The sequence below is a fragment of the Anomalospiza imberbis genome, chromosome 6, assembly GCF_031753505.1.
Source record: "Anomalospiza imberbis isolate Cuckoo-Finch-1a 21T00152 chromosome 6, ASM3175350v1, whole genome shotgun sequence".
Lineage (NCBI taxonomy): Eukaryota > Metazoa > Chordata > Aves > Passeriformes > Viduidae > Anomalospiza > Anomalospiza imberbis.
The window spans coordinates 44920304-44946318 of record NC_089686.1 but is presented as its reverse complement, the minus strand read 5'-3'; the positions used below and the strand labels follow the sequence as shown (position 1 = coordinate 44946318).

The following is a 26015-nucleotide window of genomic DNA, read 5'->3' as shown; positions in this document are numbered from 1 at the left end:
ATTATAATAAATTGGAAAGTCTGTTTGATCTGAGAACACTAGAAAAGGGGATGGAGGTGAAAGGCACATGCAGAAGATGCTCTGACACCTGGTGACAGAAGTCAGCTCTGCTAGAGAAATTCTGGAATGCAATGTCTATTCAGAGGAAGTGAGACAAATCCTTCCAGGTAGCTATGGAGCAAACAAACATGTTAATATTGGGATAAGCCACTTGTTCAGCATTTGCTCCCATAGCAATGCATCCTACAAGAACCTCCAATACCTGTGAATAGGGTGAGCTCCTGTGGGGGCATAAACTCTGAAACCATCCAGCCTTTCTGGGCTTTTCCTCAGGCAACACACCCCTCCCTTAGAACCCGCTCTGGTCAACACTTCCTCTCAAGCCCTTGGTTTTGTCCCTTGCATGTTTAACATCCAGGAGTGCAAAAGACACATTGCTGGCTGCTGGTAGGTCACCTCCTCCAGCCCACCCCACAGACAGCGGGTCCAAGCTCTGCTTTGTTTGGTGTCCCTGCCTGGCTCACAGAGCTGGGCGTGGTGTGGATGAGAGGAGGTGTGATAGAATTTGTTCTGTTTTAGTGTGTATAGGCTGCAAAAATAACCATATTTTTCTGTAATAAGACGTTCATTAGCTCATTGGTTGATCAGTGGTTGCTCTTAAAATATTTCTGGACCATCTTTATCCGGAATTGAGGCAAATCACATTAATTGTTTGAACTGCTCTGTGTTTAGCTTGCAGAAGAAGCTGCAAGATAGCATTGATCCTTCGCGGCTGCACTGTTTACATGGCTCCAACACATGCTGGCAACTGGGTACCTTCTAGGACTGAGGAGTTCTGTTCTGAGATGTTTTTGTGGCAGTGGATTTGTGTGGCAATGACTGCAGAATGGACCTGGCAGTCAGGGGCCAAGCAGAATTCATTGGCCTAAACCTCTGGGAGGCTTTTGTGGATGAGCAGGCAGCTGGATGCTGGTGGTTGATCTCTTTAGAAGGGCTCTCATCCATGATGGGCCTGAGGAAAAGAGGAAAACTCTGTGGTGAGACTGCACTCTGGATTTGAATATCTGCATTCTCCTCATCAGCTCTGAAAACTGAACCAAAAGCTGCCAGGCCTGGGAGAAGCCCCAGGCACACGGGCTTCCCACACAAGGCACATGCTCTCTGCCTATGCTGACTCCAAAGTGACTACATTAATCCAAACCCAAGCTGTCATGTCACTTGTCCTCTGTTGTATTTCTTCAAAGAAGCAACAACATGATGCTAAATTTACAGCAAACAAGTTCAGAAATAAACATGTTTTGGTACATGTGACACTTCTTTAATGTCTACTTTATTTTCCAGAGCTCATTCTAACATGAATTTGTGTCAGGGAAAAAACCCAAGTGGGATGTCAGGAACCCTTCCTGGAGTGTACTGGAGGAGAGTTTTGAACAAGTGCCACAAGATCTTTGCAACAGACACAGCATTGGCTCTGGGTGGGGAACATGAGAATACAGCAGTAAGAACACAGCAAAATTCTGGGCTATTATTCAAGAAAATACAAAATTTACAATACTCAAGCTATAAGGAACGTGGGAAAATGTTTCATTAGCTTTAGACAGTCAAAGGTAAATGTCAGCACAAATAAAAGGAATTATTTTTACAGATGAAACAGGAGACCCCAGAGACAACAGAGAAATCTGCCTTTTCCTGCTGTGAAGTCCCTTCCATGTTCCCCAGACACATTCCAGCGCACATACCTGATCCTTGGTGACCCAACAGCTGCTGGTCCTGGAATAGGCCTTTGCTGGCTGGTGCAGCCCACAGGCTGGCGCTGCCCTTGGGATCCAGAGGCAGCCATAGTGCTGTGCGGGCCCAGGACAGCAGGTTCTTTGTCCAGAGGCTGGGCTGAATTCTCTTGATGAGCCTTTGACTGATATTTCTGTGTACAATGTCTGTCCTCCTCTTGGCTGGGTATTTTTATGCCCCTGTGGTTCCTGGTTTTCCAGGGTCTTGCTGCAACATCCAGTGCAGAGGCAGGTGAAAGGCTTTTTGGAGGGGATGGAATTAGATAATGTTTTGTGTTGGAGAACACTGCACCCTCCTGAGCCTGTGACGAACCTGAAACAAAGTGGAAAGTACAGTGATTTACCAGTTCATCTGACTGCTAAATGACTAACCCAGGGAGTGAAAGGTCTTGGAGATGCTGTGTGATGGAGCTGGGTGGGCAGATGTGTCTTGATGTTTGCCATATTGAATTGCTTTCTCTGACAGTCGGTTTGGTTCACTGTCAGCACTGCTGGTGACGTGCCAAGCATGGAACAGCTCACAGGCAGAGCTCACGGGGCACACACGAGCTCACCTGCCCTCCTGTTCTCAGGCAGGATCACACCTGCATCATTCCCTGCCAGTGTTTGCACTGACTTGTTCTAAATACCTTAGGACCCCTTCCAGTGATCTGAAGTGCAAGGCAGAGGAATAATCACAGATGAGTGGATCCATTTTTTAAATCAGAGGCAGAGGTGATGGAATCTCACAATAAGTGCCTGACCGCTGGGGAAAATATTGCACTGCATGCAGGGCTACTTTCTGGCTGTTTGTGTTTCAGCCATGTAATTATCTCCATGCAATATGTGCAACACACAGAGAAGAAAAAACTTGTTGCTGACTTATAAATATAACCATCATGCATACTTGCTCAGAACCATTCTAAATATAGCAGGGATCTCATTGCTCTTGTCTATTGAAAGAACCAACCATTCTATAAATAGCAGGGATCCAATTGCTCTTGTCTATTAAAAGAACCAACTGTACCTAAGTGCCTGATGTGCAGGGTCCAGGGCAGGAACATAATCTAAAGAAAGTGCCACCAAAACTCAGACCCAGAAAGCTCATCTCTGTGGCTCCCAGTTGATGGGGATGTATTTTACAGCCTAGGTAAAGCTGATAAAAAGTTTTCATGGAACACTTTGTATCATACAGTATGCTTTTAAAATGTCTAAACTTCATATTTGTTTTTAAGTATAGCCACTCTGAGAGACTGGTATGTCTGACTCAAGAGCCTGAAATAACATTCAATGCCTTCCAAAAAATGCAGTTTATATGGATCTGATGCTGCAAACTTTTTTATGTAAGAGTGGCTTTGCTCAGATGACTTGTCCTTTTCTGGTCAGAAGGATTGCTTCCAGCAACACATTCTTCTGTGAGAAACTCACACTGGACTGGACACACTTCTGCGTGTCATTAGGATCCTGGTCAATCCCCCCACCACCTCAGACAATTCTAGATTTCAAACCACTCCAGCAGATTTAGTCAGAAGATGGACAGATCCTTGCCCAACCATTCATTTTCACAGTGCTATAGGGCATGGCACTGCTACACTGCGAGATGTTTGTGACGTTGTCTTGTCAATCTAGAAGGATGATGAGACCATCATACTCAATGTAAAGAAATCTTATAAAATCTGGAAAAGATCAAATTAAATCTAAAGAGACCATGAGATCATAATCTAAGACTTCTGTGGCCACTGGACAATAGGCCATTCCTTTAGATTTTTCCAAACAGCTTTTATTCTTGTTAGGGAGATACTGTTTATAGTACTGTTAATACACACATAAGCTTTGAATAGTTTAATGATATTTCCAGGCTTTTTTCAAAATATAGTATATTTTTCTAAATTTTAGTAGATCCATTTTTGCCCTTGAGAGAAATGTAAAATGAAAAGTCACATGCTTTTACTTATAGAGAAAATAAGAGTTGTTCTTATTAACAACAGAAAAAAGATTGAAGTTGTAATTATGTATGGTCCTCTGTTTGATATGTGTTTGGAATAACCATTATTAATGTTTTTCATACTCTTAAAGACAATATTCAATGAGTAGTGAAGAGTGGGAATTCTGCTTTCATTCATGTAAATGCAATTTCAGAGAAGCCTTTGGCTTTATTCCTGAGTAGAAGAGCATGTTCCATATTTAGACCTTTTATTGAATGCATCCTTTTGGTTGCATATCTTCCCAGAATTTCCAGTTGCTCAGTTAAACCTTAATCATAAGGTTCAATCAGTCATTATTTACATCAGTGCCAACTGGGTTCAAGTACAACTCAGTAGGAATGACAGTATTTTAGACTCACCTGGCACAGTCATAAATGAATGACACAAGGTAAAAGACAGAAACCTGTCCTTCTACAACACTTGATGCTAAGCTAGTGTGAGATCACCTTTGCTCCTCTTAATTCTATATACTCATGCTGAAATATATCAACTGATGGTCAACACAGCTGGTCACAATGTCCTGCTTAAAACCTGGAATGGACTGCTTAGTGTCTGGCTCTGCAATGGCATTTTCCAATTGCTGCTCTGGAGCAGAGATGCCAGATCCCATAAAACACTGGGGTTACCCATACACCTATCTACAAACAGCACGTGTTTGGCCCAATGCCCACCCTTCCCCAGGGGTTTAGGTTCAGTACCTGAGGAGGAGTGGGAAGAAGGGTCAAGTGAAATCCTTTCAATGAGGTCCTCATCACAAGCCTCCCTCAACTCATTTTCTAAGCTGTCAGTCAGGCTCCAGTCTTCACCTTTATTCACCTTCAGTGCTTGGCTGGCTTGTTCTTGCTGACCTGTTTGCAGGCACCTGGACAACATCAAGTATCACACCTTTAATTAGCTTTTGAGTGTGTTTATGCAGCTGGTCAAATGCAGCCACTCAGGCAAACACCCCGGCAGTGGATTTAGTTACCCACTGTTAATTCACACCTTCCAGGAGATATGAAAAATCATTTTAATTGGATCAGCCATCTAAGATGCCTGTATCTGATTATCTCAAACATCTTAATCAGGTCAAGTGGGGCAGATTTAAAATACTACCCAGTGAGGTAAGCTCAGAGAAATAAAACCATTTTTAGGTCCAAAATAACCATTACCTGTCTGTGAGATCTATGAGATCTCAGCAAGGTGGTATTTGTCTTTCAGCCTTTTGTTTGCTTAGGCCAATGCGCTGCTTGCAGAAAAGCTCATCCCCTTTCAGCTCTTTTACTAGACACTGTCAGGGCCAAGAACGGCTCACCAGTTATGAAAAGTCATTTCTTTGCTCTTGCTAAGGGAAGTGAGCCCATCCTGCCTGTGCTCCAGAGAGAAGGAAGAGGATTCTTCTTCCTTGCCATCCCGCACATGCTCCAGGTGGGAGGACTGCCGCCCAAAGCAGGGACAGGAAGGCAAGAGGCCGAGACTGTCCCTCGAAACCACCACCAGGTGGCCAAAGCGCTGATTTTATTTTTGCAGCAGAAAATGAATGCAGTTTATTGCATGGCAAGATTTCCCCGGCGGTCTCACCCCTTGTGCTGCTCCATCCATGCTCCCAGGTCAGAGGACACCTTTTCTGGGTGCAGATCCCTTCCTCCTCCAGAAACAGAAAGGTTTTCTGTCGTCAGACCAGACGGTTTCAAAGGGCTCACAGCAGGTGGCTGTGGAAATTGCAGAAGTTACCTAGATATCCATGGGAACTCTTCCCAGCTTCGTTTCTAGATGTGGATTTTAGAACACATCAAAGCCCACTCTTGCTTCTGAGTTTTTAGATCATCCCTCATAATTTTCTAACTCCTCAGTTTCAAGAAGTCCCACTTCCCAGTCATGTACTATTACAGCCTGAGGAACCCAGGGTAGCAGTTACAAAATTTTTGATTTCTATTTCACTGGATATAAGCCTATAGCACCTATAATAATAAGAATATTAAGACCAGTACCCCAGAAAGTGCATCACTCCATATATGACCACAGTTCGATTCCACATCCCAGTTCTCAGCACACAATAATTCACTAAAATGTTCAAATCTGATTCAGAAAAGCTTCCTATGCTGAGGCTGTGGTAGCAGAAAGGTATGGGCAGTACATATCTTTTTCTTGCAGTTCTTTAACATCTGTTGTGAGCATTAAGTCTGTGTCCTGTGCATCCCCCTGATTTACCCCAGCCTGTTTAAATCTACTCACGTGCAGCTGTGCTGTGTTGAACTTCAGGGCCAACAAAAGCTGACCATGACAAGCCAGGCTGCTCCCCTTTACACACATGGGAATCCTCTCACTGAATTACTGCCAAAAGGAGCAGGCTGATCTGCTGGGCAGGGGCACCACCCCACTGCCAAGAGGAACAAACTTTGGCTTTGTGTTTGTTTAGTCAATAGGAACAACCTTGCAGTGTTAGCAAGCTGTTTATACCAACATCAAAGAAACACTGCTAAAAAAAGTCTTTTTCTTTATAGCTGTTGTAGAAATACCATCAAATTTTGCAATCCTGCCTTGTACTTTGCTTGTTGCAGGAGGATGGGAAGTCTGCCCCTCAGCAGCTGCTACGTGATTTTCACATGCTCCCGTGCAGCTGATTGTCCACTGCTGCTAACACATGGGCACATGCAACATGATGGTAGGGGACCCTCTGTCCTCCTCAAAGCAACTGCATCTTGAGGGTTCTTGGGCTACAGAAGAGAGTGAGCTGCTACAAGCCACAGTGGGAGTTCAGTTTATCCCAGGAGTTATAGGGGTCACCATGCAGGAATATGAAGTATACAAGAAAAACATACACCTAGCTTTTGCCTCCTCACATGGAGGGCCTTGGCGGGGTTCCCACATATAACCTGACGGAGTCCTAAGAAAAACAGGAAAATAGCAAACATTTTACTCCAGCATTTAACAAACAGTGCTGTTGTTGAAGTCAGTCAATATTATTTCCCATAGACAGGAAGTTGTAATATTTTATGGTGTGGGTTCACAGTATCAGCTGGCATGGCCTGACACTGCTGCTAAGAGGCAGGTTCTCTGCTTCCACCAGAATCTGTCTTCTTCTGACCCTGCCCTGCCTCCAGTTGTGCTGGTGCAAATATTTGTGTGGACACATGGCCAGTCAGATCAGGGAACAAATTCAGATTTAAAAAAAATATGATTTTGGGGGTCTTTTTCGTTTGTTCTGTTGGATTATTTTCCAGCTGTATCTTGATCAAAATCAGGTTAAAAAGGCAACAAAGGGTCGGAAGAAGGAGTGAACATTGGGTGAAACTGTCTCTATCAGTAGTGTTAGCTGCCTAAGAATGTGTGTAGAATTATGGTCTCATTCCCTGACGAGCTGTACTTGGTTTCCATGTACATTTCCAAATGTGCACTCTGTCAACCAAATGTTGACTCTGCATAGTTTCAACTAATCCATCATCCTGAGTCCTACCCATAGGCAGGGAACTGAGGAGAGACTGGTATCTGAGAAAAGCAGCCCACAGTGCCTGGAAACAAATGCCATCTAATCTGCAGTCCGTGGGCTGGTGGAGTTACGCTGTCACGGTGTTTCCAGGAGTCAGGGAAGGATGGGTGGCATTTCCAAGTGACTAGGGCTAGAAGGGCAGCAGTAGACCTGTGTTTTGGGCTAGCCTATAGATCAGGATGTGAAGTCAAGGAAAGGACTCCTCTTGCTGAGGGATCAACCCCTGGTAACCCAAAACCAAGTGTTCATCGCCAGCAGTATGAGACTGCAGTACACACAGTCCAAGCCCATGATCCATGGGGAGTAAATGTGCATCACCACACCTCTCTAGAGGAATACCCTGGAGCACATTCCCGTGGCTCATCAGGATGTGGCCTGATGTTACTCAAGCAGGACAGCTGGTATGGGGCTGTGAAAAGGGACAGCAGCACATGGTGCATGGGGGTGGGGGGCTGAGAGTGGGCAGCCCAGGTGACTCGCACCTTCTGCTGCAGGGGGAAATAAAGGAAAGCCTATGCTAGAGCAGGTGAGTCTTGTGGAAGACAACATATGCTAAACCTGATTAGCAGTGGCATGGGTGGGTGGTATTCAAAGCACCCTGGCTTTCATCATCAATAACATTCAGAAGGAGGTGGAGGTGTGGGAAAGAACAGGATTAAAAAAAAACATACATTACCATGTGTCAAATCACTGGAGTCATCTTTTGTGAACAGCTTATCAGGAAAAACAGTGGGATCTGGAAGAGGACAGCTACTGGACAACAGGCTGGCATCACTACATGTCCCTTCATTAGCAGAACACTGTGCATTTCCAGGTCTGGAAGTCATTGGGGGTTTTGGGCTGCATCCAGACTGCTTTGCTACTTCCCCAAGATACGGATCTAGAAGAGAGATTTCATTAGTGTAAGCACAGTTATGCAAGGCTTCAAACCACACCATCACTGTACCTTGCCGATATGGTGACTGCTGCTGCACACCTGGAGCTATAGAGGATATAAAAATATGTAACTGCAGCTATAAGAAATATGCTGGAATGGGTCCAGCCTTGGGAAAGAGGTCTTCCAGGGCTGCACAGTCATGGCAGAATCTGGGGATTCCTAACTAAACTGATATCCCTTCCCACTCTTCTTCTGCTCCTGGGCACCAGAGACAGACTGCTAGGGTTATGGGTCAGGAACTGCTCTGTGCTCACCACCCACCTCTGACTGTCCCACAGGTGAGCCTGGACACATCCAGGGCTCTGCTACTTTCCCTGCCTGCTTGCCCAGGGTAACTGTAAGCTGCCTCTCATTTGCTGCCCACCTGCCCACAGGGACTTGCTGCAGGCACAGCCTAGGCCCCAGTCCTAAAAGACATTGCTTAAACGCCCTGGCACAATGCAGATGGAGATTCACACCTTACCAGAGCCACCAGTCAAACAGGGGAAACTGTACCAGGAGTTACAGAAATCTGGGAATGGCACTGATAGATTTTTCCAGCACTGCCTCAGAGACAGAGTTCTCTACCACAGAAAGAAAGGTGAAAACTGCTTTTGTAAGGCTACAGGACAGAAAGGATTATACAAAAACTAGCAAAGGGAGACAGCCTTGTCCTCTTACCTGCCCAACTGCTGCCTGTCCTGGGAGCACAGCATAGCTCTAAGAGCAGCATATGCAGCCAACATCCCATGGGAGAGAGAATTTAATTCCAGTGCCCAGATGAAAAACGTGCTTTTTAAATTGTTGAGCATCTACCAGCTCCAAAGTGAGGCATCAGCTCTGTGATGATATGGCCATTTCCTTAAGAGTTGAGTGTTAGGGACTTTTAATGTATCTTGGGCACAGCTGTTAATATGAACCCATGAAATACACTCTATGTGAAAAGTACCCAAATCAACATTGCTACTGGAAAGAAAAAAGTACTGGCATGTCTGAACCTGACCATATGAACTTACTGGTTTAGAGCTGCCAGCAAGAATATAAGTCTGGTTACACCAGGAAACGACATGAATTCACAATTTTGTGCTCTGCCCCTACTGCTTCTATCAGCAAACTTTGTTAACTAGTTTTCTGAACCTCAGGTGATGTTGCCAAAGCACAATCACTGAGGGATCAGATTTTAATGGATTTTTTCCCCTACCATGACTACTATTACAACTAATGATTTGGACCCATAGGGATTCAATAAATGACAAATGTATGTACTTATTCCAAAACAAACTAAATTTTTAATGGAGTGCAGTTGGCAGGCAAACCACAACCTGGGGAGGGGGCTGGGAAGCCAACTGCATTGCCCACACTAATGGGAAGCAACATGAGCAGTTATAGGAAATACTTTGCAATATTTAATAGTAAGTGATAAAGTGCACGTAGCATGACACGTAAAAGCATGGACATCTGAACTTATTACCAAGGCTGCAGGCAAGGGGTCAACAGATTTACTTTCAAACCATTTACTCTCTGCTAATGAATGTAATGAACTTAATCTAGTAACAAAGAAAGTGGAACAGATTTCTTACAAGACCATGCAATCTTCCTGTGATGTTGCAGGAAGGGTGTTACCACTGAAGGATGGTAACCAGATTGACTTTCCTATTATTAAACTGGAATAGAAAATCCTACTACATCCATGCTACATGGGATTGACTGTTACCATGGAAAGAGCTGCGATCAGCTGTTGTTGAAACATTCCTTTCCAAGCTTTGCTTCTCCCCATCATGCAGAACAAGCCCCAAGTACAGACATCCAGCTACTGCTATATTTGCTTGATGCTCTAGAAGTTGTCTGCGTTTTTTGATCTTGATGCCCAGCTTAGGACAACTTCCATTTAAATCTGCACTGTTATCTGCTGAATTCCAGCTTTCTTACTTCCCAGGTGAAAAAGACAACATCCTTTGTCCTTTCTCTATAAGTAAAGATTGGTTTTGAAGAGGTCACCTTGCTCTTTTTCTTTTTTAAGACATAACAACTTGAAAAATGAACCCCAACAGGAAACCTGTCATACCTAACCATGAAATGTCTTTGGCTAAACCACCTTCCTTGATGGATTCCTTGATGCTTAGAGAATCCTCATGCATCTTTCTGGAAGGAAGGAGAGTAGTCTGGCTTGCTGGTATTCTGTCCAAATACTTCAAGTGGGGAATGAGTTTTTTTACTTCTGCTCTGTAATTATAGTCTGGGTCCTGGAGAAATGGAGAAAGTGGTCAGTTTATTTAACAGTCTGTGGACTTCCAGTAGCACAATACTGTTCAATTTGTATGACTGCCATACAATTTGAAATGCTCTTCACATGATTTCTACTTGAATTGATCATGAAAATGTCCTGAGGACTGCAAAGACACGGCCTTCACACAAAGGCTCCTTTGTTGTTTACCCACTGATGACTTTGCCATTTGTCTTTGTTATACTATGTGCAATGTGCAAAAGCATAGAAGGCCACTGAAGTCCATGGAAAACTTGGGCTCCCTCAGCATTCAGCCAGTCTGTCTCCCTGCTTTTTGTGATTCTCTGGTGTATTTCTCCTCAATAATCAGGTGATAGAAAGGCTGGAAAACATGTTATGAGTGTTGCTACACCTGTTGATAGAGAAAGAGCATTCCCATGGACTGTGCTTTTAGTCACACAGTAAAAAAAAGTATAAAGCAAGAGTGCAGTGATAGTGGCAGAATACAAATGGAAAGCTATCCACCAATCAATTGCTTCGCCCAGGCAAATCTTATGCTTTTCAGGACATTGCATGAAATATTAGAAATCCCCACAAAGCCAAGTCCTCATTCAATGCAGAGTGGTCATAAACAGAAATCTTTCTGTGGGGCCTGGCTGCTTGGATGCTCCCTCTCTCTGCATGATGCAGCACTGACATTGGCAGAGGGAACTCACCAAATAAAAGGTGTTAGTTGTTGTTAAGAGGCAGACACTAATTTTCTCAAACTAAGTCTTTAATCTTAATTTAGAAATTGAGTCAACCATTCTCAGCTACAGCCAATTCCCAGCCATGTCCTGTTGGAGAGAAGAATCATGTTACACTCATGTTACGTTACAGCTACAGAGGCTGCAGAATTTATCATCAAGTTGTTGTTCTTGGTTAAGATAACTGGGGAAGATGAGCTCATCTGAAAATCAAATTACAGGGAGCAAACAGGCCATCTGAAGAAAGAGCAGTAAATTTAGCTGGACCATTCTGTAGATTACAAGTAAATAAATAGGAGAGCTTTTGCAGACCTTTAGCAAGGGCCAGACTACAAGAAGGAGCCTGAGGAATTAGAATTTGCCATCAAGGGCACACCAAAGTAAACCCACATATACTCTTTTCTATATGGCTTTTCTATACACAAAAAAAAAAAAAATGCAAACATCCATTGAAATCAAGAAAGCAACAAAGTCCATGGAGAAGGTCTCAGCAGCAAAGGGCAAGCCCCACTTTGCAACCACCTGAGAGCAAAGCATCTTCTCAACACAGACACTGGGTGGGAGACTACAGTGAACTCACAGTCTGCCTCTGCTACAAGTCAGTGTAAAATACACCATTGTGCTGATTCCCTGGATGACTTTGCATCTGCGACCACCAGTGGTCACTGAAGCTCCCCCAGATATTCCTCTGTGGATACCTGGAACTTGGACTGTAGATAAGATAAAGGTGGTAGTATTGTCTGGATGTTATCTCACACTTAGGGGAGGTTAACAAAGCCGGGAAGAATGTATCACTGATAATGGAAACAAAAAAAAATGTAGAATTTACAGGCCATAAGGAAAGACAAATCAGCAACTCTGCTGAAATTGGTTCCCACTGGGTAAAAGGTAATTTTAACAGGGGAACATTGTGATCATCGGCTCAAAAGAAAAGAAAGACTAAGCATGTAGACTAATTAGCATTAGAGGCAAGAGAGAACAATTTAACCAATAGCTTAAGAGAACTGTGTAGCCAATGAGCATTAATTCCTTTATTTGCTAAAATGTATAAAGAATGAAATATTTTGAATTACACTGGGACCCTACCACCAAGAAGTCCAGGCTGAAGAATGATCAACAGGGATGCCATTGGATCCATGGGTGGTGACAATATTCTTCTCTCACCTCTCTTTTCTATTTCTTTTTATTTCGCTACCTCACATTTACTGTTAAATAAAATCTGTATCACTGACTTTGGCATAAGGTTTGCACCTTAATTCAGGCAGAAGCATCTCTCACTGATCAGATCTTAGCACCTACTTGCACAGGAGTAGAGACAGCCATTCTGCATGGAGAAGAGCAGGAGGGCACACCACCACATACCACTGCTCTTTGTACTTCCATTACAGGACAACATGCAGAGCATCCTAAGGACTCATTTCATCTGAACAAGCCAAGGGAAATCTGACATTTCTCCATTACAAGTACACTTAAAGACTGAAGATGCCAAATCCTCCAAAAATCCCACTTTCACTGAGCAGGAAAGACAAGGGAGTAGAATCAGACCTTCTGCCTTGTTAGGATACACTGCACCATTTCCACAGGACGAAGCTATGATATGATGTCTCAGTAGCTGTATTTATCTCCCTGGGAGTAGAAAGAGTAAGCAGGCATGCCTTGTCCATCACAGACAGGCAGTGCTTCCTTACTGCAGGAATATGTTTTTCCTCTCATGATTGCATCTTCCATAAGGGAGAAATGTTCCAAAATGGAGAAATTATTTTGGTTACAAGCACTTACAGTGTTGTCCCTTAAGGATAATTCCACCAGTTCAAACTAGAAAGGCAAGTATATAATATTTTCTTTTTAATTCCAGAGAGGAAAATTATGAAAGGTAAAGAGCTACCTTCCATGGCCCCTTTTATTGAACAATAAGATCAAGCCAACAATTACATCTGAAAAATGCTATTAACTCATATGTTTAAGAAGTGCCAAGATTTAAAATATATGTCTATTGCATGACTGAGTTTTAGTTTAGCACCTGTTTTCAAGGCTAAGTCCAGGAAAAATATCAAACCCAACCTTTTAGGCAAATTAACAGCATCGGCATGACTTATTTAAAATACACAGGAAAGGTATGGAATATGTCATAGTGGGATAACAGCATCAGCTCTGATTTTGGACCTGCATTATCAGCTCTTTGTGGTGCCATCAGGAATTGCATCATCCTTAGTGAGACCTGTGTTTTACATAACTCTGTGTGTGCCCATAGACCGTCCAAAGGACCTGGATGGCAATATGTTGGTGTTTTAATATCCCAGCAATGCTTTTTTATGAAGCAGGAGAAAGTCAAAGAGAGTAATACAGCTCTGAGGCTGTTCAAGTAGAATTAGATCTCCTGTGCTTTATTTGTTGAGTGCCCTGAAACCCAAATCAGATCATGTGTTACTGTGTTCTCATCTTTGTGACACAAAGGCTCTTTCATGCCTTCAACAAAATACCTCAGCAGAAATTATTCTATTATTTTAGTATGTAAGAGGTGAATCACTCTATTTTGTATCTTCAGCTTTTTCTGAAGGTCTTCTTGGTCATTTGATTTTAAGCTTTCAGGGGAAAGGGTAACAAGCAGTTCCAACATTATAGCTTTTCCTAGTTACCTCAAGCACTGTTTTTCTGAGGGCTCAACATCCGAGCATGGTGGCATTGGAGGACTTGCTTTTGGACTGGAGAGCCTCCAAATGAAATGCAAAACCCTCAGAAACTGGTGTCTCACCACAGAATCACTGAATGGTTGGGGTTGGAAATGACTTCTTAAGATCACTTAGTCCAGCCCCTCTGCTAAAGCAGGTTCACCTGGAGCAGGTTGCATAGGATCACATCCAGATGGGTTTTGAGTATTTCCAGGGAAGGAGACTCCACAGCCTCTCTGGGACACCTGTTCCAGTGCTCATACTCCAAGAGAAGAAGTTTTCCCTCATATTGCTGGGAAACAGGCCCGAGTCTTTGCTAGCAGTCTTGTATTTCACTTGTGGTCACCTTGGAGACCATACTGATGAGACCACAAAATCAACAAGGGAAATGCATCCCATGCCATCATTTAGAATGATGCAATACGAAGATGCAGAAACATTTCTCATTTCCAACTCACAGTTAAAAAGTACTGACAAAAAAAATAACACAGTATTTGCAAACCAAGTCCTCACCTCTGCAGATTCTGCATTTGGCTTCAGGCAAATAAGGTTGCCCTCCACTGTCAGGTGGCTTAGCTTGCAACAAAGTTGCAGGTACTGCACCTGGTTGAGGTCCTCAATATTGTTCCCTTCCAGGTCCAAAACCTCAAGGTGATCCAGCCAGGTCAGCTGGCTCAGGTCAGAGATATTGTTGTAGGCAATGTAGAGTTCCTCAGCAGAAGTAAACAGAATAAACATGTAAACCACGGGCTTGCACAAGTGACACGGAAGCTTTGCAAAATCTTTTCTAATACTTTAAATACTAAATGTCATAGGATGAAACTAGCAAGGTAGTGAACATTTCATAAAGTTTGGCTGTTGCAGCCTTAAATAACAAAGGCTCATTTAGCCACACACTGCTTTAGTCGTACTCAGGATCAGACCTGAATGCTACACTCCTCCTCATTTTAAAAAGTTATATTGTATCATCTTTTAAACTAACTCTTGCAATTCAAGGCATCAAACCAAAGCCAGCCAGAAAAGCAAAGGGTGAGGAGAATGAAGACTAAAAGTAAAGAATATCAAGCGAAGGTAGATCTGAGATTGTCATTTGGCAGGACACATCTATACTTACTTTTAGAGAGCTGCAGGAAGAGATCCCGTCTAAATCTGAGAGCCCACACCGCGCCATCCACAGGACACAGACGTGGGACAATGAGGTTCCAAGATCCCTTATAAAAAACAATTCAAGCTCTATTTGAATGAGTCAAAAAATTCAAGACTTGCTTTCTTTTTCCTAAGACTAGGCCACTGCTACTTCCTTCAAATCTCACATTGTTTACAAGATATTCAATTTAAAACGTTCACCCTTGAAAGTGGGGAGTAAAATTATACTCCTCTTTACTTATCCCACTGTCAGCTTTGTTCTTGTATGAAGACATGTCACCCAGTCCTGTTTGATTAGGATTATTCCAAGAGCTACATCATGGAAATTCTGTCATAAATCACAGGCAACTGCTAAGAATTAAGTGGGGTTTTCTTACACTGGCATCATTGGCTGTACACATAAAACCCAAATTAACATATCTGAGCTGACTGCATGGACAGTCTCATTCTATCCCTCTTACAGAGTTACTTCTCTTCTGATTTTGCAGTTGAAAGGAATAACTTTGCCAAAAGCATTTTTTGAATCAGCAGAAAATTATAATCCTTTCCATCATTTTCCCACTCTTTGGGTGTAGCAAAATATCAGTAAGGGATCATTTATATGAACTTTAAACTTTCTGGTCATAACCCAGAAAATCACACACTGACCTGCTTGAGTCCACACACATGTAATATCTCCCTGACCATTACAGTGCTGCACAATACAAAGATAACACAAAAAGGGCGGCAAATCAAACTGGGGGTGTAATCACCTGCCATCTTTGGTAACATTAAGTTGCATAAAGCCAGTAGTGTAACATAAACAAAATGCAACACTTTATCAAATTCCAAACCAACCAAAGCTCAGAAAGTTTTGACTGTAGCCATGATATCAGTGTATCTGAATATTAAAGAACTAAACCGTGGGTAACTAAATTCAAAGGCAGTTTATCAGAGGAGGTAGAGACTAGCATGGAGTTCACAGAAACACAGTAATGGCTGAGTTGGAAAGAAGGCCATCTTGTCCAACATCCATACTCAAGCCAAGCAAATTTCTCAGGACCACATAAAAAGCTAAAATAGTTCTTAAATCAAGATTACTGGACCTCAATATTTTGGATTAGCCATCTCTCACAATATTCATTCTTACAACACAGACAGTAGTATGTTTTCTACAGAAAATTGTAGAAGATAGAAGTCATGGGGGCCCTTGTAATCTTGACATATCAAGCTAACAGTTGTACTCATGTCTTCTCTTTGTGGATGACAGGGAACAAAACTAGCTTTGCATTGCCCTCTGAGAGCCTCATGCAGCTTTGGTACAGCTTTGCAGCAATCCTCTGTAGTCAAGCTGCCTGCTTCAGGGATACTGGGCATCGAGCCAGTCCCAGAGGTCAGGAAGGAGTGCTTTTATGAGTGGAGACAGACATGTTCTCATCTGTATTTTTTGTTGTTTCTCTACCATCTGAATACTTGGGAAGGGCCTTGTCAGGAGAAAGGAGCCTGCATAAGCCTGAATAAAGGATAAGTACAAGGAAAAATATCCCCAGGTGCCTCTCTTCTGTGAGGGGCCAAATACAAGGTTGAATGGAAGTTTCTAGGTGCAACTGGGGGTTTTCACCCCTTTGCCTCTTAGGCACTGGTATGTCCATGGGCATCACCCAGACCTATCCGACTTCATCCATCCTCTACCACTGCAGGGGCCACAGGCACTTGGTGTCTCTAATTACTCCTTCCCTGGATGCTGCCCATTTAAATAAGCTCACAATGGATACACCACACAATGTATTTATGTAACATTTTACAGCTTTTGAGGTACAGAGTGCAGTTGACTCAGAACTAAGCAAAAAAGGAAAATCTCAGTCTCATTGAACATCTCTTTCCATCTAAGGCTACTCTTCCCTTGAAGAAAAAATTCCCAACTGATATGAACCACAACACCTGCAGTGAATTTTGTGCATCCAGGAAGCTTCCTCTAGTCACACAAGGATAAAGAAAGCCAAATTCATATCACCTCATCCCTGGCCTTGCACAAGATCTTCCAGGGTCTATCTATATTATATACATTTTCTAAATAAAACAAAAACTGGTTCTAAGCCTTCCTTAAGGAACAGATGCCTCCCAAAGTAATATTTACTGAAAATTTATTATTAGATTTGCAAGCTGCATGCCTATAATAAGAAAGAAAGTAAATTAAATTACAAAAACAGAAGCTACCATGAAGCAAGGCCAACACACCCATAAACACAAATATGGCATTAGAAAGAATGTGAAGGGATTGCACTGCTCATTTCATGACCCGCTTCAAGCACTGATGAGATTTTCAAATTTTGGGCTAATTTTGGTGCAGAATTTTCTCTTCTGTAAACCACTGAACAGAGATAAAGGGAAGTAGTCACTCTCGTTTTTGTGTCATTGAAACAGTGCTTCTGATAGATGCTCTGTTTATTAGCCCAGCAAAACTGAAGACAATCCTAACCTGGTTACATATGGTAGAGTAAGATATGGTGAATGGACTTTATTTCCATTTTTAATTTGTCTTGAATTTTTAACTGAAGGGTTTTTGCCACAGAAAGAGATTGCACTAATATGCTTGTTCCTAATGTTTCTCTGTCAATATAAAGAATGCCAAAGCAAAGCAGAGGATTGATTCCCAAGCAATTTTTATACAGGGCCCCGAGAACAAACAGTTATTCCCTCTAGTCCTTGATCACTCCATACATTTGTGGAAGTAGTTCCTTGCTCACACTCAGAAGTCTAGGACTTCCAGAGTTAAGTCCTATTTCTTTTTTTTTTTTTTTTTTTTTTTTTTTTTTTGTCACAGTTTTCTGTTCCAGAGCTGGCTGTGCTTAAACCCAGTGCACACAGACAGGGTCAATCCCTACTCACACTGTCTGCTAGTTCATGCATGATGCACACTCACTAGGAATTATTAGCTAACAAGTCCTTAAAGCATTCTCCTGCTGTGCACACCATCAGAAGACCCTAACTGAAACGACTTCTAAAGCCTACTTACCTTACTCTTCACAATTTGTGCTACTAAATTTAGTCTCAAATCCATTCCAGTTTCATTCATGGGTTGCAGCTCTGACTCTCCTACAGCTAAGTGGCACGAGTCAGGAGTAGCACTTTCAAGGTTAATACTAATCAAAGCTGACGAGTATTTGTATTTCAGACAAAGGAATTAAGTTGTACATCCCATGTCTTGGGAACTTGCAGAAGGCCACTGCATGTTTGCAATGCAACCCAGTGTTTGATAACAGGGTCTTGTTATTAAAAAAAAAAAAAAAAGCAAGCTTGATCAGACACTTCAGAATAGAAAAAATATAGACGCTAATGGGGAAGTGGCTGTCCCAAAGCTCATCTTTAACTCAAGAAACAAAATACTAAGAAAGCATGAACTTTGTTGCACGGTTTGGTATGACTTGGCCCAGTTTTGCTGTCTTGTTTCAGGGAAGAGACTTAGCAACCCAAGATACCTCTTCTCCTGCCCCTCAAAAAGGGCACTCCAGCTCTTATGAAGAGCAAAGGACTGGCACCTCTCCTTCCCTGCTAATATAAAGGCAATGAGAAGAGGCAAAAGGACTTTTTCCCCTTTGGGCTCTACTGCAGAACCAAATTCCTCTTGCTGACACTGGGGTCATGCTAGCTGCAAGAGAAGCCTAAAATTCTGGATCACGCAGTCACATTTTGGCCCTGCAGGTCTTTGCTTCTGCATCTATAATGAGTCATCCCCAGTCAAAGATGTTATCATAGCAAAGTACATCTGCAAACATTTTATTCAGTAACTAACAAACGAATCTTTTGGAAGCTGCATGACTCACGCTGCAGCATCAGAGAAAATTCCCTTGTTAATTACTATAGAGATAATTGCCCTTGAGAGCATGGCTGCTGTAAGGTGAAACAGCCACGTAGCTCAAAGCAAGCTGCTCCTCACAACTGCACACACCTGCATTTCTGAAAATTCTTCTGAAATATTTTGGCTGATGAGACGAGAACTTAAGAGCTTGCAAGGGATGGGAGTGTCTCCTCTGGGACCAGCTCTAGAGCATCTGGCACATCCACCTTGGAGGGGGTGAGAGCAAAGTGAGGAGTTGTTTCAGCACACATGACCACCATGGGCGTGCAAGTGTACACACAGGCATGTTTTCATTTATGCTAAGTGCAGAGTGTGACATCAGCCCAAACTGGGGAGATGCAACTATTGACTTTTATTGAAATGGAATTAATGGGAATCTGCACTCTGATAATGATTTACTAGGGTAGACTATTTTAATGTAATAATAAACTCTTAACAACAATTTATCAGGGTAGTAAGAGGGAAAATCCACTATACTTATACATGCAGTGTAACAAAACACTCCCCCCAGAATAATCATTGACCAAGGCTGAAATTAATGAGACACATCTCGAGAAGAGGATTCTCCTGTATTGGGCACGATATAAACATACAGAAAATTACAGCACCTATTCCAAAAACAGAAAGTAGGACTGAAAAGTTTGATGGATGAAAGGAAAAAGATGAGACTCTGTAGGAGGCTGGTGGCAGTTGGTCATAAGATGCAGCACAGGAGTGCTCCAGTGATGTGCAAACAGCAAAGAGCTTAGAGAAGGAAAGGGAAGACACCGTAGAGGAAACATAGCTCCCATTAATACAATGAATAATCCCAATCCAGTGGAAAAGCATCCTGTCCCAAGTGATGTGGAAGCTGGGAACTTTACAGGAAAGGCAAAGAATTAATAACCAAAGACATTATATATCCTGCTCACCCCTGCTATGGTTCATTCAAGACAGGTTTGAGGCAGAGAGATGGAGTATGGGGTGGGGATGTATATATGATAACCCTCGATTGTGATAAACAGAGGATTACAGCCCCTTAAGCTGCCAAACCAGAGTCCTCCTGAGTAATTATTCCACATGTGCTCCCACACACACTTGCCTGCAAAACATACACTGAGTATCAGATCATGTTTTTAGTATCCCAAAGTGCCAAGAAATCAACATAGACTCCCCTAGTTTCACTTTTAACCCCAAAATTTGCATTTATAATTGATTTTTGAGGAAATAATATTAATAAACCAAAGGATTTGAAGCCTGGGTTCCAACTATCTCAAAATAACTGCTGCAAGGATGGGAACTCATCAAACAGCCCAGTGCTTCTGTGAGGGTCTTGGCAACACCTTCCCCACTTGTGCACAACAATTTAGTATTTTTTCCCATGAAATCTGATGCTCCCATCTTGTCATCACTCCCCCAGGCTGGGGAGAAAGCAGAGGGGCAATGAACAATTCGGCTCACAGCATCTAATAACAAGTTTGAGAAATAATGTGTTCTTCCATTAATCCAACATTTTTTGTTCTTCAGGGACTGATTTGTTCCAGCCAAATTTTTACTGGATGAATATCAGACCTAGAGAGCCAAATCCTACTCTTGGTTTCATGACAATAAATCCTGAATTGCTCCACTGAACTCAAGCTACCCAGTAAACACAACAGCAAAACCCTGAACACATTCATCAGTTTGAACCCTTGTTTGTTCTTGAAGTCACTTTTGAATAATTTACCTAGAAACAAAGCAATAAATCCATGGAGCTTGCAAGACGTATCTCAAAGCACACCTGCATCTGCTGAATAAATCTTCAGAAGCAATACTTCTAAAATAGCCATTGATGCAGATTTTCTTTATTTTAAAGATCGCTCTGAAAACGAATGAACTGGTAAATAGAGAAATTTAGATTGTAAGAGAGTGACCAAGCTACAGTCTTACAAGATAAAGGAATAAAAATATCGCATCTCTGATCTACAGAAATCAAGTGGAATTTATTGAGCTGCACTGTGATAACATCTATATGGTCAATGTCAGCACACAATGGTTTAGTTGTACAGATAATTCTGACATCTGAAACAAAAACTTTTAAAGCCTGAATGTTATTTAAATCAGTAACATATGCTCTAATAGGAAGCTTTCATAAAAGCTTCATTGTGTTCACAAATAGCTGTATTCAAAATTGTAAAACTGATTGTATACATGTGTTCCTCATACTTGATCAAATCCATGACACAGCCCCCAGCTCTGCAAGCAGTGCTGAGGCCACGTCTTTATTTTCCCTGCAGTGTCCTTTTACAGTTGAACAAACGTCATGTGAATGTGATGACCTGCCTTGCTTTGCAGCATTGCAGTCTTTGCTGGTTTTGTATTCACTCTTCAAAATTCAAGTAGCAATATGCTGAGAACTGTTGGCTTGGTTCTCCTCTGTCCCACATCTTACATCACCATGACACACAGGTTGCTTTTAGCATCTTCTGCTCCCTTGTGCCAGAGAGAACTGCGGCACAAGGTGCAAGACAACAAGGGTCAGGTCTCATCTTTTGCAGCCAGAAGGACACTTTTAGGCTGAAATACCATAGAAATATAGCACCCAATAAACTGGTCTCATTCTGCCTTCTGGTCTGTGCAAATTTTCAACAGAAAGAGTTCCTAATCCTGTTGAGACATGTTGTTGGAGAGTTCAAAATCTAAGCAAAAAGTGAGTTTGCTAGGCAATTTTAAAATACATCAGAGGAAGGCTAGCTTGTTTTAGGCTGAACGTAAGCACACATTTACCAAATGTCTTCTTAAATAAAAATTGTGTCTGTGAAATTCTGTTTTCATAACTCCCCTTTACATGCAAATGAAGAATTTCTGAACGAACAAAAAGTTATTGTTGCCAAAGGCCTTTGCAGTAGCATGTCTCTGCTGTCCCAAATTTTTGAGGCAACCTTACTATGAATAAGAAGCTGTTTTCAAAATGGGCTGCAGTGCTAATGCCCCTGGCAATATTTCTCCCAACAAACAAATTTCACTGTTTTATTTTAGGATTGTGGGGATTTCTTTTGTTTGTTGGGTACTTGTGTGTTAAGTTCCAAGTTTGGAAATGGGCAAAGATCTCGTATATTGATATTTTTAGCTGTGGAGCTCTGCTGAACACTTCACTGACAGCGAAATGGGTGTCTGGGAGGAAATGCAACTGCCTGGTGCTGCACCAGGGGTAAATAGATCAGGGAGAACGTTCAAGGTGTCACACTTCATCCAGCCTGTGACTCTGCCTTTTCATCTTTGTTATGCCAAAGGGAGAGACACCTGCCACAGCTTTTGTGGGCCTACTAAGAAAAATTACAATTATCAAGGAGCCACGTGCTTTTGGCCAGCGCTTTCACTGAAGCAAAAACCTGAAAACAAGGACAAGACACTACCTGGCTACAGAAGCCAAAACCACAAACTATCCAAGGCAGTTTGGCTGTTTTCCAGGACAGGAGCCAACGACCACTCTGATGATCCTGATAAGAGTACTTGAGCTCTGCCATGGACACATCTGTGGCCATGCTTCAACCAGAGACACTGCACAGAAATCCTTGTTGCATTAACACCAGTGCCCATCACTCCCTGCCTCCCCCTCCACTGCTGCCAGGCACGGATGGCATCTGGATACAGGAGATGACAACAGATGAAAAACCCAAACCTAAAGATATACATCTCTGGGCTATTCCTGATTTATAACTTTTTCACTTGTCATTGTTGCTTCTCATTGCCTCATTGAAACCACTGTAGCAACTGCAATACTACATCAAGCACTACGTTACTTGTAAGAACTTTATTTTCCATGTCAGATTATACCTCATTTAAACAAAAAGTGCTTTGTGAGACCAACAGGAGGGAGATATTTATAAGTGGTAGTGCTGATACATCCACTTCTGTAACTCGCCATAGTTGTGCCTAAGGTAACTGAGATGCTTACTTCTGTTAACGTTAATACACATGAAATGTAGCTTTAATTTCCAGTGCTCTCATTTTTAGTTGCTGTCAAAAAAAACCCAAAAAAACCTAGAGCAGAATAATGGGCTTGATCAACGCTGATGGAATCAGGAACAGTAATTCCTTAACACACGAATATACAACACGTGTGGGAAGGATAACATAATTTTGTGTTAATCTGCTTTTGATCATTAAAATTGCTTGTCAGCTTAGTTACTGCTGCAGCATTCTCAAAATGAAAGAACAGTTGCTTTAACTCAGCTCCCACAATCTGAAAGGAATAGAAATTGCCAAGGTGTGGTCCTGTCGAACAAGACTTGCCCTTGACTGCATTTTTTCCACCCTGCTTCAGCTCTCACCCTTGCATAAAGCTGCACCCCAGAGAAACTGTAGAGACCCAACACACTGCATCCTAATGGGTGCATTACACTTTCCACAAGACCAAATGGATTTTCAAATAGGAGTAAGTTGAGACACACAGCAAATAAAACTCTCACACACACAGATCCATTGCCCCTCGGTTTAACCCTAGAGCTACTGACAGTTCCTATAATTTTGGCAATTGTTCATTCTCACTGTTGAAAGCTTACATATAAAAAAATAAAGGATAATGAAACTGTGGTTACAGAATGAGTTACTTACATTGAAGAATTGAATCCCACAGTGCTTTGAAATTTCCTGCATAAATAACTTTTCAGTCTCCCACATGTTGTGTGCCTGTTTCACAGTACGTTCCAGGTCTGAACTTTGGCAGAGTAAGACAGCTATATTCCAACTTTGCTTTAATATAGAGCTCATCCTTCAAAATCAACACTTAAAACTTCTAATGCTTCATGGTAAGCAGAAGGAATATTCTGTAAAAGATCCAAATCATCTGGCAGATTCAGTGGTGTTAAGACACATACCACAAAAAAAAAAAAAAAACAAAACCAAACAAAGTCCCTGAAACATCTTTTTCTGTGTATCAGAAAAACTGGAATTCTAGGTTAATTGACCACATACAACTAGTGAATTGGATCAACTTGGAGTAGCTATTCAATTTTTGTAATGGAAATGGCTATAGAGAAAATGTAATTCAAAGTGTTTCAGTCTGAATATACAATGGTGGAAATGCAGGTTCTTGAGTTTCTATAGATCAGGCATGTTTGTATGACACTAACAACTTCCTTCTGAGGCTGATGGCCATTTCTTCTTTGTGCCTTTTCCTTTCTTTCTTTTTTTTAATCTGTGTATACATCTAACGAGAAAACAAAAAATAAAGAAGCTTGCAAGAAACAAATATAGGTACAACTTGGACCTATGAATAGCAGTTGATTTCCTTCAAACGTCTTTCCTCTCTAAGCCTCTAATGTTCACTACAGATCTTGACAGACTTGTCTCCATATGTCTTGAGTCAAGACTTCTTCCTTAAACAAGAGCTTCAAGTGAGATTTTCTGCGCTTGCACTGGCCTCCAGATGTTCTTTTACAACAAACAAGCAAGATGCAGAAGAGAAACTTGGGGGACCTCAAAGTCCATCACAGGATTACTGAGACAGACAGGACCTTATAGATTTCCCTACTGAGGGTGTTACTACAAGACAGAGCCTCAGCATTTCTTTCACAGCGCACCAGTAGACATCCCAAATCTGGTGCAGGTGTGTTATTTGGATGTAGATCATCCTGACCTTGCTTTTGAGGCAACTGTAGCTGCAACACTAAACAAAGGAAACCAAACCTCCCTAAATTCTTGCCTGAGATGAAACAGTAGAAAGTGTAGTGGTAGGATTGTGAGGTTGATGAAGTTCAAATCAGGAGATGCCACAAATGGTCTTTCAAACACATAATCTTTCATAGAACTTCTGTTACCAAAAGTGCAGGTGGCAGGTTTCACACAACCTTTGTGTTCAGGTTCTTATCCCCACAAGAAGAGCACACAGTGCAGCTTATGGCAAAGGGCGAAGAGTGTGCATGCATTACACCTGCTGATGAAATCACTTCACCTCCTAAAACACAAAGGCATTTCAGTATTTATTTCTTGCAGCTATTGATGCATCTGAGAGATCTGATGCATCCTTTAAACATCTCATGATAGAACGATAACATTTTGCCTCACAGAAAATGAGGAACATAGCCAGAGAAAAAGAAGTGTGCATGTATTTTAAGGGAAAAAAAGCAACAGGCCCTTTGGGTGCAGCAATGTGTCTGCAGAAAATAAGAACAACAATATCAACTCCTTTGTGGAGAATTTTCTATAGAAATTAAATAATGAAACTGATTGTACACTGAAACTCTATCTGTTTATTCTTTTTTATTCCTCTCATTTGGCAGTTACAACTGACAAATACAACCATTAGCATAATTTCCCCTCCAACCTGATTCCATCCTTTTTAAAATCAGCATTTACCGTGCATTCCAAGAACATATTTTCCCACTGAACATAATTATTTTCAATAAAAAAAAAAAATCAAACAAGCTGCGGAGAAGCAATTCCCTTGTAGGAGAGAATCAAAACAACCTACAAACCCATTAAACTAATGCTGATAATTTTCTTATTTCCACAAAGACAATCTTTTCGCAGCTGGATACTGCTCAGGAAGGAGGCACCCAGCTTGAGCTTTTTTTGTGTTATTGTGCCACAATTGAATTCCTCTATGGATCCAAACATCTGGGACTCTGCCATGGGAAACCCAGGGCTGAGCCAGTGAGGAAACCCTGTCTGGCTGTGTGAGTGTGGGGTGTGCAGGGAGCCAAGAGGGACACCCCTGGGGTCACTGGAACCTCTCACTCTGAAGGGGCTTCAGTGCCAGCAGTGAAAATCTCGGGTGGTGTGAGTGTTTCTGCCAGAGTGGCCCCTGGGTGGGGAGACAGGAAAGCTTCCCTAACACTTCCACTGGCAATGGGCTAATTACTGATGGGCTAATTACTGTTGCTTCCCAGCTCTGTTCTTTGGTGTTTCTCACACCATGATTATAACAATTTTTTTCTCATCACTGCCTAAAATGAATATTTAGGTGTAAATTTTCAAATGTGAACCCTGACACTGACAGCTGAAACAGAGCAGCTGCAAACTGCCTAATAGCCAGGCACGTAAGTACTTATTTGCTGGCAGAAATCGACTAGTTATTACTGACAGTCTTATTTATCATATCCATCCAGAGCATACAAGCAAGATCATGATACCATTAGGCAAAGCCTTATACACAACTCATTCAGAAGACTGTCTGCCCAGGATAAAACAAGCAACTGAGATGGAAAATATGGCATATTTATACAGCTAACCCAGGGTGCCGTAGAAACAACAGCTAACCCAGAAGCTGAGCTGTATTTCTTTTTAAGACCTGG

General features: G+C 42.0%; 1 protein-coding gene across 2 annotated transcripts in view; it reads right to left on the bottom strand.

Annotated features, from left to right (window-relative positions):
- Nucleotides 1–606: 606 nt before the first annotated feature.
- LRRC56 (leucine rich repeat containing 56) overlaps nucleotides 607–26015 on the bottom strand; it is a 59517-nt gene continuing 34108 nt past the window's right edge. The window contains exons 6-14 of one of the 2 annotated variants that reach the window (XM_068193824.1): nucleotides 14890–14986; nucleotides 14289–14486; nucleotides 10202–10379; nucleotides 7897–8100; nucleotides 6553–6617; nucleotides 5312–5442; nucleotides 4450–4613; nucleotides 1740–2100; nucleotides 607–1012 (exon numbers count right to left, since the gene is read on the bottom strand). In XM_068193824.1, coding sequence (XP_068049925.1) covers nucleotides 820–1012; nucleotides 1740–2100; nucleotides 4450–4613; nucleotides 5312–5442; nucleotides 6553–6617; nucleotides 7897–8100; nucleotides 10202–10379; nucleotides 14289–14486; nucleotides 14890–14986 — 1591 coding nt within the window. In that variant the 3' untranslated portion in view covers nucleotides 607–819. Of the gene's footprint in view, nucleotides 1013–1310; nucleotides 2101–4449; nucleotides 4614–5311; nucleotides 5443–6552; nucleotides 6618–7896; nucleotides 8101–10201; nucleotides 10380–14288; nucleotides 14487–14889; nucleotides 14987–26015 lie in introns of those variants that run through there. The other variant, XM_068193823.1, reaches the window with a different exon arrangement.